We start from the raw sequence: 20911 nt of genomic DNA on the forward strand, positions 1-20911 counted from the left end.
ACAATTAGGAGACAAGTCTCGGCCATCTCATCTGTGCTTCTGTGCGGCAGAGCCCAGGCACTCACTCACCAACATTTGGTCAGGCAGTTCCTGAAGGGGGCATCCAATCTCAAACCACCCATGGTACATAGGTACCCTTCCTGAGACTTGCATAATGTGTTGGACGCTCTGACGGAGGCCCCGTTTGAGCCATTGCAAACAGTGTCACTAAAGTTTCTAACCCTTAAGGTGGTGTGTCTGGTGGCCGTCACATCCGCCAGATGGATATCAGAGCTGCAGGCTCTGTCCGCCAGGGAGGATCTCTGCATTTTTCACCAGGACAGAGTGGTGTTGCAGTTGGACCCCTCCTTCATATCTAAGGTGCATTCATGCTTTCACAGGTCGCAGGAGCTGATTTTGCCCAATTTTTGTCCAGACCCTTCTCGCCCACTAGAGGGGAAGTGGCACACCTTAGACGTAAGGAGGACTCTGAGGATTTACCTCAGAAGAACCCGGCCAAATAGAAAGTCCGAGGCCCTGTTTGTCTCATTACAACTGGGGTCTCTGGGCAAGAAAGTGACCTCCACCATCATAAGCAGGTGGTTGAGGACCTGCATTGCTACGGCCTACCAGTCTCAGGGCATGCAGTTGCCGAGCCCCATCACAGCACACTCCATACGAAGTGTGGCCACCACTCCGGCCTGGGCAATGCAGGCCTCATTCAGAGAGATCTGTAGGGCAGCCACGTGGTCTTCCCCCCCACCCTTTGTGAGGAACTACAAATTGGATACCTTTGCCTCGGCGGACGCTTCGTTTGGTCGCAGGGTATTACAGGCGGTTCATAGGGCGGGGGACACACCCCACCAGGCGTAGTTTGGCCATGGGTCCTCAGCATGTTACCCTCCCTAGGGACATGTTAGCTTTGGTACGTCCCATCCTGGATACTCCTCCCCTCACTATGGAGAAAGGGTGTTGGTACTTACCTGATACGCCTCTTCTCATAGTGGGGGAGGAGTATCCAGACCCTACCTGTTATGATAATGTAACATGTGTTACGATGGATGTTGTACTAATATATTCAAGTTATAAGTCAATAAAAAGTTTGAAACCTTAACAAAGGTCTGGGCTCTTTGGCACAAGGGGTCGCATAGAGTTCTTCGCCAATAACTGGGCGGTGACTGGTGGACCAGGGACGAATCCCAAGAGCTTATCTGACTCAGTCCAATCAACAAGAGGATAAGGTCAACCCATCCTGGATACTCCTCCTCCACTATGAGTAGAGGCATATCAGGTAAGTACCAACGCCCTTTTCAGCTTGTGTCCAGTTAATAATTCCAACGATGTATCATATTACAGGTATGGTTCAGGTATGGCTAACTTTAATGGTGCTTCCACCATTCAGTTTTATTTTACTTTGGATGTATTCTTTACTAATCACATTTGTAACTTGTCTGTACTTGATGTTATCCAACGGTAAAATGCCCAGATACCTGTAGACATTCAGCATTTCAATCCATTAATGTTTGTGACTTTACTCCAATTTATTGCTATTGTGGCATATTTCTTAGACCAAATTCCATTGCTACACCTGTGCTAAAAATATTGCAGTATTATTATATTCTATATTATAATATGTATTATTGCATTGCTATAGTTTGGCACGCAGTCAGCCAATGTTTAGACTGGATTCAGGATCTTTATCTACCTGTCAAGGCCTTTCCAAGGCCTTGGAACAGGCAGGTGTTGTCTGATGGTGTATTGTCACAGGATGTATGTGTTCTTAGTGAAGTTATAAGTTGCCTTTTGTCAGTTCCAATCATTTTTAAGTGGCGCTTCAGATGTTTTGGGATTGCACCCAAAACCAGAACATTTTCGCTTCTCCATTTTCTGTTACTTTGTCTCTTTGATGGTCCTGCTGGCTCTTGCTGACAAGGAAATGGCATTTCTTTTCTTTTTTTGAAAAAAACCTTCCAGAAAGAAGCTTTTTATTAAAGACAACAAGTTCCTCTTTTAAAAAAATCATCCATCCAAACTAGGAAAGCCAATTCTCTTTTACAGCAAAAATCATAACCACCATGATTGTGAAGAGTATCAGAAAAAAATAAAGCTAAAATGTCATTTGTTGCCATTGGTATGGTCTGGATTATCAGTTAGAAGTGACTGCTTCCCTTCTCCCTTCCCTTCCCTTTCCTCCTCTTCCCTTTCCGTTCCTTCCTTTTTCTTTTTTCTTTTTTTAAACTTTTCATTTTGTTTATGCAAACTTCACATCTTTGCAACACATTACGCTTCTTTTACATATCTGTTATGATTCTTTTATCTGTACATATAAGTCTTGTATAATAACTATAACTTTATATATATGTGCTTTTATATTATTTCATACATCTTTTTTCTTCATGCTATGTATAACATTCTATATATTCTATGTATAACAACCTTTATTACATTTGAGTCATTTTGTATCCATTTCCTATTATTTATTTGCTAGAGTCTATTTTGTATTTCTATCTTTTAACCATTTTCCGGTTTTGTAGTTATTTTTTAATTTGTTCCTTTCTTCCTTTCTTTTTTGCTTTCCTATTTTTTCCCCTCTTTCTTCTAGCCAATTATACCATAAATATCATACAGAGTAATATTCAGATTCTTCTTTCTCTTTTAATTCTTTCGTGAGCCTATCCATCTCTGCACCTTCCAATATTTTTTTAATTACATTTTCTTCTGTTAGTGTGTAATTATTTTTCCAGTTTTGTACAAATATAATTCTCACTGCCATGATTATATGTAGAATTAAGTATCTAATATTTTTTTCATAACTTCCTTTTATAATACCTAAGAGAAATAACTGATTTTAGTTCAATTTGGTGTGTGGTAATCTCCTCCAGCCAATCTTTTATTTTTTTCCAATATTTTTTCGCAGATGTGCACGTCCACCACAATATGGTAGTATGTTCCGTGTTGTTGGTTGCATTTCCAACAGATAGGTGATCACTCCAGGAACATTTTCGCAATTCTCGCTGGTGGGAGATGCCATCTGTAGAACATCTTGTACATGTTCTGTCTACATGCCGTTGCCATCGTTAATTTGTAATTTATTTCCCAAAATGTTTCCCAATCCGCCAATTCTATAGTATACCCAAAATTTGTCACCCATGTTATCATCATTTCTTTCACAGTTTCTTCTTCCATTTTAAATTTAATAAATAACGATATATATAATTTTTAATAAATTTTTCTTTGGTTCCCTGTAGAATTTTATCCAGTTCTTGTGGCTCCTTATAAAATCCATCCCTTTCTCTGTCCTTTTTACACCTTGCCTGTATTTGTAAATAGGGCCACCAGCCTATGACTATTCCCTCGTCTTTCAATTCTTGTCTTGTTTTTAGTCTTTCTTGGTTGTCTAATATGTCTTCATAATGGCATTTCTTGCAGATCTCCCAATGCCCCACTCTGTTGTCATGCTCTTTTTTGTAGTCAGTCTGTGTGATCTTCTTGTAATAGCTAACTAAGTAGACCACCAATTCTTCCAATTCTTTATAGAAGCAGCATTTGCTGCCTGTTGCTGTCTTCTCAGTTCTGGTTTTGTATGTATTTGTTGATAAGGTTTAGCCTTGTGCAGCTGGCATTAGCCCCTCTGTCTCTTCCTTCAGTTTTCCTGCTCTTTCCTGCCCATTGCCAGTTCTTGCTTTTGCCTGCTTTTTTATGCCCTGGCCATGTAATACTTTACCTTGCTGTGTCTCTTTCCTTCTCATTTTCTCTTTCTTTTGGGCCAGGTTGGTCTCTCCAGTACTCAGTATAAGCCTTCATGGCATAGTAGCTTCACTGCATCTTCTTCACTGCCCTTCAAAGATGTCTTCCTCCACCACCTCCTCCTCCTCCTCCTCCTCCTCTTCTTCTTCTTCTTCTTCTTCTTCTTTTTCTTCTTCTTCTTCTTCTTCTTCTTCTTCTTCTTCTTCTTCTTCTTCTTCTTCTTCTTCTATTCACAAAGTATGAAGTCACAGCTGCCAGTTCTCCAGCTGCTGTTGGTCTTCATATGCATCAATTTCCCTCCAATAACCTAGGATGTCATAACATGTCAATATAGTATATTATTATTATAGCGTACATATAGTCCTCAACAACACTTCATTAAGGGGCCGTTCAAAGTTACAACAACACTGAAAAAAGTGACTGTTGCAGCATCCCCATGGTCACATGATTAAAATTCTGCCATTTGGCAATTGACTCATATTTATGACGGTCTGACAAAGAAAGTCAATGGGGAAGCGAGATTCTCTTGACTTAACAACCCCAGTGATTCACTGAACAACTCTGGCAAGAAAGGTCATAAAATGGGGCAAAATTCACTTAACTGTCTTGCTTAACAGAAATTTTGGGCTCAATTGTGGCCGTAAGTCAACAACCGCCAGTATTGGCTTTGTATATTATTACAGCCTGGCCTTTCAACATACTTTATTCAATGCATGGTGGCGAACCTACTTAATCCTCCTGCCCCTATTTTTCTCCTAACAACGACTCTGTGACAGTGAGTGACCCAAAGTCACCCAGCTGGCTTTCATGCCTGAGGAAGGCCTGGAACTCACTTCCTCCTAACTTCACCAAAGTGGCTCTCACCAAATACTTTAAAGTTCTAAATAAAAATGTGAGCATGTGATTGTGTATGGAACTCAGCTCAACGTGCACGCATGGTACATAGGACTGAGAAAGGAGTATTATGTAGCTGCATAGCTTAGGTATCCTCGACTGACAATTGTTCATTTAACAACATGCCTTGCTTTATCCTGTCTTGTTTCCTCTCCGGCCAGATCGAGCGGCGTCTTGACAACGTGAGATCCGTTTGCCACAATTCCTGTAAGCGGCTGGTGTTGTGTTTGCAAGGACAGTATGGAACTGAGGCTGAAAAGAGACATGTGAGTAGCCCTTCCCTGTAGATTTCCCCTCTCAAGCTCCTTCCTGTGCATCTGTGTTTCCTTTCTTCCTGCAGGTTAGCAATAGTACTTAGACTTATATACCTCTTCACAGTCCTTTTACAACCCTCTCTAAGCACTTTACAGAGTCAGCCTCTTGCCTCCAACAATCTGGCTCCTCATTTTGCCCACCTTGGAAGGAGGGAAGGCTGAGTCAGCCTTGAGCCGGTGAGATTTGAACTGCCAAACTGCAGCTAGAAGTCAGCTGAAGTAGCCTGCAGTACTTCACTCTAAGTATTGTGCCACCTTGGCTCAATGGACAGGATGGCGAGACTGTCCTTAGTGTTCTTTTTGTTTGTTTGTTTGTTTGTTTGTTTACTTCTTTGTATTGCTCTAACATGCAAGAAAGAAGAAGAAGCAGCCACCCCAAAATACGAAGCCAAAAATAACAAATAGAGAAAGAAATCCCGCAAAGAGAGCCTCCGCCATTTCCCAGGTGCTTTGCATGGGCTCCCAGCTTCATGTGAGGTGACCCCCACAAGCACTCACCCAGCCCAGCCTCTCCTGCGCACAGCGGCTTCCTTCTCACCAGAGAGCAGCTCTGGCCCCTTGTTTCTGACTCACAGGGCAGCTTTGAGAGCCCAGCAGAAAGGCCTGCTTCCATTGGCAGGGCAACCCAGGGCTTCGCCAGGAGAGACGCGCAGAGCGTCTCCTTTACAGGCCCCACGTTGATCTTCCTTTGTCATGCTGACATTTCCCAACGTCTCTGTGCAGCCATCAGAGCTGAGCTTTCGTTCCTCCCCCGATTTCTTCTTCAGGTTCTGCAGGTGGGCGGGCAGGTGCCATGTTTCCTCCTGACTGTTAGAGGTTTGGAAGAGTTACCTTGCTAGGAGCTGCCTTTCTTTTCCTTTGCAGAAGAAGCTTCCCCTCACGACGTTTGCTCAGAACATGCAGGAAGGCGCCCAGCAGCTTAGCGAGGAAACGCTTCTGGGGTAAGAGCTGAAGCTCCTTTCTGGATCTGCCCGTCACCCTTGGCCTCTTCGCACATGGAGACGGTGCCGCCTCTGAGGGCCAGGCTCCCTTTCTCCTTTCAGCCCTGTACGCTCACTAAACACAGTTGCTGAAGAATCCATCTTCCAGTCATGGATTCTTAGAGGAAGAAGCTGTTTCCGTGTAGCAAAACAGCAAGTGGCTCGAAGCATTGCATGCCCCAAAGACAAGGTACCTACACACACACACACACACACGCACATGCAGAATGCCTCAAGGCCGACTTTCACTTTAAGAGGTCCTCTGAGGCCCTTTAGATGCCCCAGCAGCAAAGACTGTGGATGAAAAGGAGAAATTGGACTGGTACTTATTCACTCACATTGTGGGCCTGCTGTTAATAAACGCCATTCTCTTCATTTGGGATTGAAGTTGCTGGCTATTTTCACAGTTTTCCTCCGTTTCTTATTGGAGGTTGCTGTTATATTTATTGTTTTAATGTCTTCAATTGTAATTCAATTGTAATTGTGTCGTGGAGGTTCAGCCCAGCCAGAAAAACAGCTCAGCAGTTGTAAGTGAACAACCCTGGATGCCTAAGAGGTCTTTCTCTTGGCTAAAGGGCAGCCTGATTTCCTCTTGTCCCTGAACAGGGAGTCCTCATCTTAAAACCACATTTAAGCCCAGAATTTATGTTGCTAAGCAAGACAGTTGTTAATTGAGTTTTGCCCCATTTTACAACATTTCTTGCCAGTTGAGTAAATCACTGCAGTTATTAAGTTGGTAAGACCTTTGTTAAGTGAATCTGGCTTTCTCATTGGCTTGTCAGAAGGTCACAAAAGGTGATCACATGACCCTGGGTCACTGCAACCATCATAAATATGAGCCAATTCTAAGCATTTTAATTCTGATCGTGTGGCCAAGGGGAGGCTACAATGGTTATAAGCGTAAAAATGGTCATGTCACTTTTTTCAGTGCCTTTGCGACTTCAGTCACTCAGTGAAGTGTTGGAAGTCGAGAACTACCTGTATATGCAGCAGACCATATTTTTCCACCCTTTTGAAACCCAGAGGGGCAGAAACCTCTTGTACCTCTACATCCATTCCTGTGTGATGATTCCAGCCGGGGGAAGAGAGCTTGCTTAGCACAGTCTGGATGGTTCCTTTCACCCTCCCTTAGACTCTCCTTTTCCCACAGGCACCTGTGAGAATAAAGGTTCTCCCATCCATTCACACCGTCCGGAGCTTCTTGAGAAATGGCTGGAGAATTGTAACAAGTTCATGTGCTTTATTTTGCTGGGGGAATGGCTCCTTCCACTCCTTTGGGCAAACCGAATGAAGCCAAAGACGGTTTCTTTTGTTTGTAGGAAAATGCTGGAGGCTTGTGGAGAAGCAGAGAATAAACTTGCAATGGAACTCTCTCACCACGAGATGCAGGTTGAAAGGGATGTTTTGGAACCACTGAATCAACTCAGCGAGGTAAGTGGCTCCAGCTGTGACCATCGGTCCTGTCCCAGGGGCACCCCCTTTCTTACCAGGAAGAGTAATAAAAGCAGCAACATGGAGAAGGGGGGTTGTTTGATAAATATAATGGTTGTATAGTTCGTGTCAAATGTCGGTTTCCTGTTGTGTCTTCTTACAGATGGAAATCCCCAATATTCAGAAACAGAGGAAGCAGCTTGCTAAGCTAGTCCTAGACTGGGATTCTGCAAGAGCTCGGTATAGTACAACTCTCCTCTTCCTTTTTATGCTCAGGAGGTCTCAGTCCCCCTTCCTTGCAAGCCCATCTGCTCCAGAGTTGACCTGAGGAGTCCTTGGTGCTCTCTGAGCTTGGCTGGTTTTATTGCAGATGTTTCATTACCAGGGTGGATTTGATTTAAATCAACTTGATTTATCCAACCTGTTCATTACCCAAACTAGGTAACATCATCAGGGCACCAAATTTGGGTAATGAAACATCTGCAGAGAGAAAACAACCAAGCCCAGAGAACGCCATTTTAACCGTGAGCTACAAATATTCTCATTTATCGGTACATTTATCAGGCCACATCCAGCCTTCCGGATTTTGTCATCCACTCAGTACCTTGGGAAGGGAGAGAGTCTGCCAGGTCTCCTCACTTAGCTCAGCTGCCCTGGAGATTATCAGCTCCCATCCAAAGTCGATGTACCCGTAGGCATGCTTGCTCAATGAGTAAAAGAAGGTGTGCCAGTGAGATGGATTTGTTGTTCACTAGAACAGCATTCATTCTCCCATAACATGGTTATCTGTCACAGAAGACAGCTTTCTGCTCAAGTAGCCAAGTGGGCACCCAACTGAATTCCAGTTCCCACAAGACCTCACCCGTCAGCCACACCGTCTCTCTGCCAGAATGCAATAGAATGGATCCTCTACTTTCAGTAAAGTTGTCGTACTTTGAATAGGACCCGTGTACATCAGGAATAGTGTGCCTTTCTAGGTCCCATCTCTATCTGGCATGCAGTTGGCGTGACATGTTTACTTAGTTGGAGTTACAGACCAGACATCTTCCCCATATGTTCTGTCTCGAGGATATATTCAGCTATGGACTCTATTTCTTCACTTCCTGTTTGCCTCTCATAAGTACTTTCATTTGAAGATCTTGTTCTGCAAAAGATGCTTCTGCATAATTCACTATGGAAGAACAGGACTTGCACATGGTGGTTAGGAAGACCATTGATCCTTCATAAGTGTTTTCTCCCCTGGAATTCTTTCTGGATGGCTGCTTTCTCTTATGCAGGTGGAACCAGGCCCACAAAACCTCAGCTACTAACTTCCAAGGGCTCCCATCTAAAATAGATTCCCTCAAGGAGGAGATGGATGAAGCTGGAAATAAAGTAGAGCAATGCAAGGTACGTTCTTAAGTGAATTCTTGCTCCAATCTCTGATGGAGAATTGATGGATGCTTGGAGAAGTTTTATATTTCCCTGCCTAGTAACATGGTCATAGTTGTCCCAAAAGTGCTTTTTTTCCAAAAAGCAGCTGGACTATCTTGAGTTTTTTTTTTCTTTTGAAAACGTTTCAAAGGAACTGAAACTTCAAAGGAACTGAAACGTAGAAATGAAGAAGCTTCTTGGAAACATTTTCAAAGGAAAAAACCCCAAGAAAGTCCAGTTGCCTTTGGGGAAAAGCACTTTTGGGACTCCCGAGTAAAAACACCCAGGACAGAAGATCATGTCCTTGGTTTGGAAATGTCACCAACAGGATTTTGCATCTGGAGCTTATTTATGGATGTCTTTTATGCCTCTCTCAGCAGCCTAACAGGTGAATTTCATTCAGGACAGAGGAAGCAGTTCCTAGCCTTAATAATACCAACCCTGGCTTCCTAGGAAACTTACTTCAAACAGATGATAACTCTTCTTGGTCTCCTGAGAACGGTGTTCCTCAATCTCAGCAATTTAAGAACTTCAGTTCCTAAAAGTCCACACACATCTTAAAGAATTAATACATTATTTATTCTAAGAATAACAGATCTTAAAGAATTCTGGGAGTTGAAGTCCACGCATCTTAAAGTTGCTGAAGTTGAGAAACCCTGCTCTAGAACTAGTAGGAAGCAGCTTTTCAATAAAGCTGGGTTTTTACCACCCGGAGCCCCCCCTTGAGGGGAGATGGGCAATCTAGAAAGAATGAAATATAAATAAACAAAAATACCTCAATTCACCCTTTTGCTTGCTTAGGTTTGCTGTCCAAAGTTATATTTGAATTACTGGAATTGGGTGCTCAATTCTCCTCTTAACTTCCATACGAGTCAAGGTCTCAACCATCATTTTATAGAAATGCTTGGGAGGGTCTGAAACAGGCAGTTTGTGCAAGGAAGCCCACCAACATCCCTGTTTTATATTACAGAAATATTGAAAATTCAAAGGGGTTCACCAACATTAATAAGCATCACCGCATGCTTACTTTTATCCAATTTTGAATAAAGTATAGTGTGTAGCTTTGTTTATACTTTTTGCACAGATTATTTGGATCATGTAAAATGGTGGAAAGTTTGAATCAATTTTCCTATATTAATTATATTGGAGGCAATGGGCTGTGATTATGCACATTTTAAAATAGGCACATGAGGCAATGATGCAGGAGACAGAATTCACTTGTTCTGAAAGGGATGTTTAGGTAAGGCCATTGATTCGTGGACCTTATGCTCATCCTTTTGCAGGATGTGGTCATTTTCACGAAGATGGATTCAATGGAATTGTGGTTTGACTCTCTTCATGTCCTAACCTCATTATCCTGGAGGGCTGGTTCAGGGTCTGTCTGCCTGCTTAATTTACTCTGCCAGATTTCTGTGCCTATCCCAGAGGGCTGCTGGGTGAGGCAGTGATAGGATGTGTCAAATTTTTCAACTTTCAATTTCCAAACATTTAAATTATGTTAAAGTAACCAAAATATCTTTAGAATCCCCAAGGCATGTCACTTCTTGATTCTAAAGATATTTTGGTTATCTTAATATAATTTAGATGTGCTTGGTAAGTAACTACATAAATATCATAACTTTTTAACCTTCTGTTTGTTTCCTCTGAGGCAGTGTCTTATGTTACTAACTTGCCTCTTCTTTTTTCTACACCCCTTCCCAAAATCTCCAGGACCAACTTGCTGCAGATATGTATAATTTCATTTCCAAAGAAGGTGATTATGCAAGACACTTTGTCTCGGTAAGTAACTGCTCCCCGGGTAACCTACTTTGTTCTGGATATACATTTTACCTGCTTAATCCTTCTGTCTGTGTGCTGTTCTGTTCATTCGGTGCTAACTTTTGTTTTAAAATATGGGTTTTGTTCTCAGTTATTAGAAGCCCAAGCAGATTACCATAGAAAAGCATTAGCAGTCTTAGAAAAGGTGCTCCCTGAAATCCAGGCCCATCAAGGTAAAGTAACTCCATGCTCTGCCTCCTGCTTTGCCTGTGCCATCTCTGCACTCTTCTTCCTCCTCCTCCTCCTCCTCCTCCTCCTCCTCCTCCTCCTCCTCCTCCTCCTCCCAGTTTACTTCGTCCCCTTTCCGCATGCTGTCCTTCTTGAATGAAAACACAGGAGTTTTCTTAATGGTGCTTAATCTTCCCAAATATCCCTTCCCTTTTGCAGTTGCATCCCTGAAAACCTCCCAGTTCTCTCTTAATCCACTAACAAATTCCTAGGAACTTGTCTGAAGCTCCTCCAGAGCATTACCATTCCTTGGACAGGTGAGGCATGACAGCCCACTCCTTGGCCAGTTGTGGAGCCATTGTCTCTCTTCCGGTATCTGGTGCTTTTCCTCAGTCACCTTATTGGGGGATATGTGAAGTTCTTGGGGAAGTCTGCTCTGATCAGCATCTCTTCCCAGAGATGTTGGATCGCAGCCTCCTGCTTGCAAAACCTTTTGTGCGGAGCCCTGCCCTTAAAGATGACACATGCAAAAGAGCCTTCTTCAAAACATGGCTGCTGGGAGGGAGGCGCCATTGAGACCTCCCAAAGTCCAACCTCCAGAACAATTTAGCAGATCCTGCAGGGAAGAGGAGGAGGGGCTGTTTGGCTTTGAAAAGGCCTTTCCATGATAGAGGAATCCCACGGGTATCCCAATAAACAGCTGGTTAGTTAAGCTGCGTTGTCCTAAGAAGGCTGAATCATTTTGCTGTCTGCTTTGTTTGTTTGTTTTTTAAATTTATACGCCACCCATCTCACTCAGAAGCAATTTTGTCATCATGTAAAAATATGCTAAAGCAGCTAACAATAAAAATGGCAACAAAAATCAAGTAACATATATAGTATTTAAGTATTAAGTATTTAATAAATTTATAGGCCGCCCAATCCCGAAGGACTCGGGGCAGTTTACAGAAATACATTTTTTTTAAAAAATAAAGAATTAAAAATAGAGGGGGAAAAACAGATTAAAAAAAACAGATTAAAACAGATTAAAAGATCACCTCATGCACTCAATCTAGGCGGGGCTGGACCTCATTCATGAGGTCAACAGCCCCAGGCCTGCCGGAATAGCCAGGTTTTGGTAGCTTTTCGGAAGGCCGTGAGAGTGGGAAGGATCCGGATCTCTGGGGGTAGATCATTCCATAGGGTCAGAGCGGCTACAGAGAAGGCCCTCCCCCGGGGAGCTGCCAGACGGCATTGTCTGGTTGACGGCACCCGGAGAAGGCGCACCCTGTGTGATCTTATCGGCCGTTGGGAGGTATGCGGCAGAAGACGGTCTCGCAGATATCCGGGTCCTAGGCCATGTAGGGCTTTAAAGGTAATAACCAGCACCTTGAAACGCGTTCGGAGACCGATAGGAAGCCAGTGCAGCACGTGGAGGATAGGTGTAACATGGGTGTATATTGGTACACCCAATATCGCTCGCGCGGCTGCATTCTGGACCAATTGTAGTCTCCGAACGCTTTTCAGGAGCACCCCATGTAGCGCATGTTACAGTAGTCAAGTCTTGAGATGACGAGGGCATGAGTGACCATTTGAAGTGCCTCCCGATCTAGGTAGGGCCGCAACTGGTGTACCAGGCGGACCTGGGCAAAGGTCCCCCTGGTCACAGCTGACAAGTGATGTTCTAATGTCAGCTGCGGGTCCAGGAGGACACCCAAGTTGCAGATCCTCTCTGAGGGGTGTAAAGTTTCACCCCCCAGGCTTAGAGATGGAATATCTGGACTGTCCTTGGGGGGCAACATCCACAGCCACTCGGTCTTGTCAGGATTGAGTGCAAGTTTGTTCACTCCCATCCAGACCCTGACAGCTTCCAGGCACTGGCACATCACTTCCACCGCTACACTGAGTTGGCACGGGGCGGAGAGATACAACTGAGGATCATCCGTGTATTGATGGTATTTAATCTTGTGCCGGCGAATGATCTCACCCAGTGGCTTCATGTAGATATTGAATAGGAAGGGGGACAAGACCGAGCCCTGCAGCACCCCATATTTAAGGGGCCTAGGGGTCGACCTTTGTCCTCCAACCAACACCGACTGCAACCTGCCGGAGAGGTAAGAGGAGAACCACCGTAAAACCGTGCCTCCCACTCCCACCTCTTCCAGCAGAAGGATACCATGGTCGATGGTATCGAAGGCTGCTGAGAGGTCAAGGAGGACCAGGATAGAGGAATGTCCTCTATCCCTGGCCCGCCAGAGATCATCGGCCAGCACGACCAAGGCGGTTTCGGTGCAGTATTCAGGCCTGAAACCAGACTGAAAGGAGTCTAGATAATCTGCTTCATCCAAGGTCCGTCGGAGTTGAAGGGCCACTACCTTCTCAACAACCTTCCCCAAAAAAGGGAGGTTGGAGACTGGACGATAGTTTTTAAGGATAGCTGGGTCCATTTAGTTTCTCAAGGTAAATTAGTCCTGAAACGACATGTGTTCTGCTAATATTCTAAACCTTAAAAAACAAAACATTCCTTTAGAAGCCACAGGTGAAGGCCGTAGGTTTCATAAATTCATTATGTGAAGCAGCGTAATGTGGGAGGGAAGTTACCCTAGATAGTGGCAGGTCCTGACTTCCAGGGATGGACTTTGTGATCCTTTTGACACTGCCAAGCAACAATTCTCACCCTCTGACCTTACAGTTGAGGCTGCTGGCCTTTGTAGTTCAGCAACATTAGAAGAGCACCATTTTTTGGGCCTTGCGGGGCACCAAGGCTGAAGGTTGTGATACAAGCAGAAAGCACTATTTCAGGGCCTAGTTTCTCTCAAGTCATCCAATCTGTTCCATTCCAGCCTATCGGAGAGGTTTAATTCAGTGCTGCACAGAGCCAGAGGGCCTCTCTGACACTTTCCAACTCTGCTTCGGAGCGGGCCATCAAGTATTCACCATTTTTGTCCGCAGAGGGTTGAAGACAAAACAGCTTTGGGGAAGCATCACATGTCTCGGAGAGCTTTCAGACTTCTCCTTTCTAAGTTCTTCCTGAATAACTAACAATCTGCTCAGGCGCCTCTGTCTTCATCTTTTGATTTGGAAGAGAAGAGAATTGAAACGGTCTTTTTTTTTTTTTTTTTTTTTTAATATATTTTATTCATTTTCACATTCCATTTTACAATCACTTATATACAGAGTATTTGCTATAAGAAAAAAAATAAAAATAAAAAATAAAAAATAAAAAAGAAAACACAACTCATCATTCACAACCCCACCTGACACTTCCATCCTCCATACACCCCGTCTACCCCCTCCAACTTTCCTTTCCTCCCTCTAACACTCCCCTCCTACTTCCCTTTCCCCTCAAACCTTCCTTCTCCCCTTACTCCCAACACGCCCTCCTTACATTCCCCTTACTCCTTCCTTACTCCTCCCTCTTCTTTCCCTCTACCTCCCTCCTTGGTGTATGCCTTTATTCAAGTGTTGTTTAATCTGATAAAAAGTAAAATAAACCAAGGAAAAAAAAATATAAAGAAAGAAAAGAGGAAAAAAAAGGGGAAAAAAAAACAACCGTATATAAGTGCATTCTTGTTCTTATTGAAACTATGTTAACACCCACCCACCCACCCCCCATAAATCCCCATCCCTAATCCTCCCGACTTCCCGGGGCCCACACCTGGCACTGCCTTCTATCTAAAGTATCTTGTGTTCGTATGGATTAAAAATAAAAGTAATATATTAAAGGAAAGAAAAACAAGAAAAAAGAAAGAAAAGAAAAAAGAAAAAGGAAAAAAAAGAAAAAGAACTCTTTGTGTTAAGCTCAGCCCCCCATCTTTATCTATGCTTAAATAGTGTAAGTCATTCTATCTATATTTTATTCTCGTCTCTTACTTCTTTATTTACCCCAACCTCCTGTAGACTCTCCCGTTCCTCTTCCTTAACCTTGTATTCAGATAAACATTTGTACAAATTTGTATAGACATCAATATACAATCTAGCTCAAAAATAATCCCTTCTAGTAAAATTTAAGCAGCGTGGATCATTCCACATATTCAAATATTACTTTTCAGAAGAATAATCAAACTTTCCCTTCTAATAGGATTTAAACAGCGTAAATAATCTTTCTTAACCTTATTTTCAAACAGTAATTCAAAATAATCTAACCAAACTTTCCCTTCTTAGTAAAATTTAAGCAGCGTGAATCAAGTATTACTTTACACAAAAATCAGTTTACATTCTATCTTAAGATGATCCCGACCGGCTTTCCCTTCTAATAGGATTTAAACAACGTAAATCATTCCGCATGCATTTTACCCTCATCCCTTGCTTGTCTGATATTTACCACTATCAAATTTATGCAGACATTAGTTTAAGATCTAGCTCAAAATAATTTCACCAAACTTTCCCTTCTAATAAGAATTAAATAGCATGATCATTCCACATATTCAAATAATACTTTCAACAAGAATCAGTTAACCTTCTGTTTTAAAAAATAATCTCGTCCAGCTTTCCCTTCTAACAGAATTTAAACAACATAAATCATTTTGCATCCTTTTACATATATACATTCAATATCACCCACCATATACGTAAATCATTCCGCATGCATTTTACCCTCATCCCTTGCTTCTCTGATATTTACCACTATCAAATTTATGCAGACATTAAGTTAAAATCCAACTCAAAATAATTTCACCAAGCTTTCCCTTCTAATAAAAATTAAATAGCATGGATCATTCCACATATTCAAATAATACTTTCAACAAGGGTCAGTTTACCTTCTGTTTTAAAGTAATCCCTTCTAACAGAATTTAAACAACATAAATCATTCCGCATTCATTTTACATATATACAATCAGTATCACCCCACCAATAAGTTCCGCTTTTTCTACCGGAGAGAGGTCGCAAACCCCCACTCAGTCCACAACTTTGGCAAATATTTTAAAATGTCTAAATCCTCGATCTCCGCTTTTCTGCTTCTCCGAGGGAGGAAAGGCTACCCCCTCCATCTTGCAGCCATGTGGTCTGTTGCTTGCCTTCTCCTTCAGCTTGTCTCTCCTCTTTTCCAAGTGAATCAGGAAGTCCCGCCTTCAAAGTCTTGTAATAGAAATCTCGAGCCTCCGAAACAGAGTTAAGACGAAGTCTTTGATTCTCAAATGTGACCGTAATGCCGGCTGGGGCCTCCCATCGATATTGAATCTGTTGATTTCTAAGCTCTTTAGTTAAAAAAGCATAGTCTCTTCTTGCTCTCAACATCTGGAAAGGTATTTCTTTGAAGACAATCAAGTCCTGGTCATCAACTCGCAGACTATTATTATGAAACTTTTGCATAATCGCGTTTCTGGATTCTTTTGTGGAAAAATATATAATTATATCCTCGGGAGCTGTCGCTGTTCCGCTACCAACGAGTTCTGGCGATAGATTTTCCGAATCTGCCAATCAAAGTTAAGTCCCGGGCTTCCCACCGCATGGCTGAAGGCTTCAACAAAGGTCTGTTTCAGATTCTCTCGCTCCTTTTCGTGGAATCCTCTGACTCTTATTGCGAATTCAGCAGAATAATCTGACAGGGCAGACACGGCTGCAAACGTATTCGCCTTCATTTGGTCAATTTTAGACTTTAAATCATCATATAGCTCCAATACAAATTCCTTAATTTCTTGTTTAAAATCATTAAGCATTTGAAAGAAAAATTCCTGTGTTAAAAATTCTCCAGTAGAGGGCGTAGGAGACAAGGGCTGCAATTCCAGTATAGATTCTTTAGATTCTTTAGGCACATTTGTAGAGAGACGCTTCGATTTTGACCTGGGTGCCATTATAAATAAACAAATAAACAGTGCTTTCGCTCCCCTCTGTTTCCAAAAAAAAAAATTTATTTTGTTAAGGAGCGGTCTGCAGGAAGGTAAAACCGGCTAAGTACATCCCCTATCAGTCACCAACGGGGAGAAATCGCCATTTTGAAGTCCGTTTAAACAAAGAAGCCTCTAAGACAAATGGTGCTGGTGTTTAAGATAGTAATAAAAGCATAAATCTCACAGGGGTGGGACCCGCCCGTATTAATCCTAGCTTCAAACAACTTTGCTTTGTCCTGGGAGGGGGGGCTCGCCTGTCTGGGGCTTCAAAAAAGGCAGCTGAGAAGAACTGGCTGGAGATAAAAGCGGTCTTAAGAAACGGTCTTAAATGTACTTAGCAGACTGGAGAGATTTGAAATTATTTGTGTGGGCCATTTGGCAAAACTCACGTGACTCTCCAGATTGTTTAATTGAGAAAGGATATTTATTTATTTATGTACTCACTCTGTATATAGCTGCCCAATCAGCATGAAGCTCAGGATAACCTATGGAATTAAAAACAGATTTTTTTAATTGCATCCTGGGGATGAGCCAATTTGAGGTCATCCATAATTGGGGGTGGCTAGATTGCCAACAGTTGGATTACAATACTACAATGGAAAAAGCTGTTGAATAGCTTTCTAGGAGCCCTGGTGGCTCAGTGGTTAGAATGCAGTATTGAAGGCAGACTCTGCCCACTGCCAGGAGTTCAATCCTAACCATCTCCACGTTGACTCAGCCTTCCATACTTCCAAGGTTGGTAACATGAGGATGCAGATTATTGGGGGCAACATGCTGACACTGTAAACTGCTCAGAGAGTGCTGTAAAGCACCATGGAGTGGTATGTAAGTCTAAGTGCTATTGCTATTGCTATTCCTGATTGGACAGAATTGTCACCATCTGTTTTCCTGGGAGGAACCTCTGATCATCGAGAAATCACCTTTCCCTTCGAGAACAGCTCACCCCTGGCCACCTTATTCAACAAGGCGTGGATCTTCCTGCCTTAGCTACCTGCTCTCATCCCTGTGGCAACCCCACCTGCTTTTGCATCCCTTGCCACAAAGACCTCAAGGACTGGGAACCCTAGCAAGAAAAACTGGGGACGGTTTACTGCTTAATTAAATTACCTGATAATTGAGAGTATGCCTCAAGCATTGTTGCAGCCAACATCACTATCTTGTTTTAGTTCCTGCTTCCAAATCACATGTTTTCTAGCAACCTTGTTACGTGGGTGTGAATGAACATTTCTGAAGAACTGCAAAAAATCTCCCTGGGTTGATTACCTGCCATTCCTTTTTCTCCCTAAGCATGGTGGTTGTAGCAGCATTCTGGACCTCACCTAAGTAGTTCTGTTGGAGAAGCCCAGCCCTGCTTAGAGGTCACCTCTTTGTGTGCTGAGAGCCCCGGCCAATCCAGCCACCTCAGCCTGTGCACTTCTGGGTCCATCACTCCCAGGATGCAGACTTGGATTCTGGTTCTTCCCGGGGACAGAACTTAAAGGGCTCTGCCATCAAATGGTTCAGATCTTCTTGTGTGATGCCTAATGACCGTACTGTAGATCTCTCCCCCACCCCTACCCTCTGGATGGTGGTTTCCCAGTTGTGTGGCTGACTTTTAATTCTGCTTCTCTAACTAGACAAGTGGACTGAAAAACCAGCTTTCGGGACTCCCCTGGAGGAGCACCTCAAGCGTAGTGGCCGAGAAATTGCCGTTCCCGTCGAGGCCTGTGTGATGATGCTCTTGGAAACAGGCATGAAGGAGGAGGTGGGTGAGGGCACCACACTCTTCTCATTTCCTGTGTGGGGCAGGTTCAACTTGCACATACAGGACGGGCCAAGCCCCATTTATTTCATCCCACCTTTATTATTTTACAAATAACTCAAGGTAGCAAACACATCCAACACACTTTTCTCCTCCTTTTTTCCCCTACAACAACAACAACCCTTTGAGGTGGTTTGGGTTAAGAGAGTGGGACTGGCCTAAGGTCACCCAGCTGGCTTTCGATGGGACTTGAATTCACAATCTCCTGCTTTTTATCTTGGTGCCTTCACCACCTAGACCAAAGTGGCACTTTCTCCGTGGCCAGGGGGCTCCCAGATTCGGCTGCCTCCGTAAGGCATTTGCCTTCTGCTCATCTGAGATGGCCAGTTTGGCATGTTGGCTGCCAAATTTCCTGAAATCCCTTGAAGAAGGTTTGATGGAGGTTTTGCAGACACTTGAGGCTAACTTGGCTGTTTTGTCTTGCTGGTGCTGGCCAAGTCATTTGGAAGCAGCCTGAATCTTTTCATTTGTTTGAGTCATTTTAGCTTGCTTTCTTCACTGCACTTCTGGTAGGAAACTGTTGGCCCAGACTGCTCTTAGGGCACCTGCATACCCCAGGCTCCCTGACTGGGAGGGAGTGTCGTGCAATTATCCTTCCATCATCCAGATGTCTGACCTCTTCCCCACCCCCAAAGGAAGAAAAAGCTGAAGTGGAGCCCCCTGGAGGGCTTGAGGAGCTAATAAAAGCCCATGTACAAGAGGGGGTAGCAAGGATTGACTTCCATTTCTTCCCTTTTGTCTTGGGCTTCATATCTAGGCCAATTTGTTTTTCCTTCGGCTTCATCCATTTGCCTTCTCAAAAATGGATATTGGAGCAGAAAGCTGCAGGTTCAACATCATGGTTTGGTATTTAGGAACTTGGTCCCTACCTCTGTCTATGTCAGGTGTCTTTCAGCCTTGTCCCCAGGACTTGCAAGAATGGATGCCTCCCCACCCCCACCCCCGAGCCACAGTGCGAGGGCTTCCTTCTTGCAGCAGTGTTGTGAGAAGGAGCCCAGGTTCTGTCTCAGATTTTAGAAAGTTTGGGAACTGTTGGCCAATCAGGATTTTAGGGGAAACCACAACAAGAAGGTACATGCAGGATGTCAGAAATGAGTTAGACTTCACTTGTGAAAAGCTGTCAGCTTTGTGACCATCCATTTGCTCTGGGGGAAAAACATGTTCCTGTTTTGAAGCACAAGTTCTGTTCACAGAATATTCCAAGAAGAAATAGGGAAGAGTCACTTGGCTGAGATCAGTTTTCAAGCCGTCTTTTGCCATAATGGCCTAAAAAAGACAGAACTCTCTCCCAGCTGATCCGCCTGTGTCTGATTTGCTCAAAGAAAGGGCATCACATTCCATCAGGACCTCGGTGGCCACAGCTCAATATGTCCCCAAGTGGTGCATGAGCTCAGCCAAACTGACTCTTGTTACTTCCCTGATGTCTCGCACCATCAGCATCTTGAAGAGGAGATCTTTTTTCATGAAATGGGGAGTTAAGCAGGGTAGATCCCAGAGGGAGTCTGGCTAAGGGAAGAGTGTGTTTCCTGTCCTCCCCAGGGCTTATTCCGCATTGCTGCTGGAGCCTCCAAGTTAAAGAAGCTGAAGGCAGCGCTGGACTGCTCCTCCTCGCACCTGGATGAGTTTTACTCAGACCCTCATGCTGTGGCCGGTAAGTGGACCCCAAAAGAAGAGACGAACCTCTTCTTCATGGCTCTGCACCAGGCTTGGAGGGACCCAGAATCGACTGGGGACTTGGTGGCCATACTTTTTTTTGTATACATTTTTTATTTTATTTTTAAACAAACAAGTACAGACACACATAAAACATAAAAACATCTTCCAGTTCCATACAGTGTGTTGATTGGTTACAAAACGTTTGTACATTCTCACCATAGACTTCACTTACACTTTATATAAAATCTCGTATTATCAATCTGATATATATGTAAACAATTATTATACATTTATTTGACTATAATTGTCATTATTACATTTTATGTGGATATTCTACATTTTAGGTAAATTTATATATGACATTCATTACATCATGCTAAATCCATCCAGTAATAGTACATCTTTATAAAATTCTTTGTTTAACCATTGATAAGATAAATTCCCTATTTTATAAAATTGTTTATCTTGGTCACCAAACCTTTATGCATCCTCTCTATAGTCCTCACTTACAAATTATATAAAATCTCATATTATCAATATATATGTATACAGTATTATCATTATTAATCATTTTTGACTATAACTATTATTACTACTTCATTTTATACAAAATATTCTAACTTTAAATAAATTTAAATTAATTTTTATTATAACATTTCATTACATCATCCTGTATCCATCCAATAGTAGTGCAATCTTTTATTTCTTGCCATTTGTGGTATTTGTATTCTAATTGCTTTTTTAATAAATCTTGTATGGACATCTCTTGGCAACTATATTTCACTGAGTGTCTTGTGAAGGCTCGAAACCCCTCATCCGTTCCTTCTATCATATTCCCTTTAGTTATCACCAATGCTTCTGCCAGAATTTCTCACTTCTTCTGTCTTCTGGAATCTGAGG

General features: G+C 42.9%; 1 protein-coding gene across 1 annotated transcript in view; it reads left to right on the top strand.

The window, feature by feature from the left end:
• The window catches only part of ARHGAP17 (Rho GTPase activating protein 17), a 111143-nt gene that overhangs the window by 69081 nt on the left and 21151 nt on the right, over window positions 1–20911 (top strand). The window contains 9 exon segments of the mRNA XM_032230345.1: window positions 4782–4886; window positions 5799–5875; window positions 7234–7345; window positions 7509–7585; window positions 8623–8734; window positions 10469–10537; window positions 10668–10749; window positions 18171–18298; window positions 19895–20006. Of these exon segments, the coding sequence (XP_032086236.1) occupies window positions 4782–4886; window positions 5799–5875; window positions 7234–7345; window positions 7509–7585; window positions 8623–8734; window positions 10469–10537; window positions 10668–10749; window positions 18171–18298; window positions 19895–20006 (874 nt within the window).

Source organism: Thamnophis elegans, chromosome 14 (assembly GCF_009769535.1).
Source record: "Thamnophis elegans isolate rThaEle1 chromosome 14, rThaEle1.pri, whole genome shotgun sequence".
NCBI classification, from domain to species: Eukaryota; Metazoa; Chordata; class Lepidosauria; order Squamata; family Colubridae; genus Thamnophis; species Thamnophis elegans.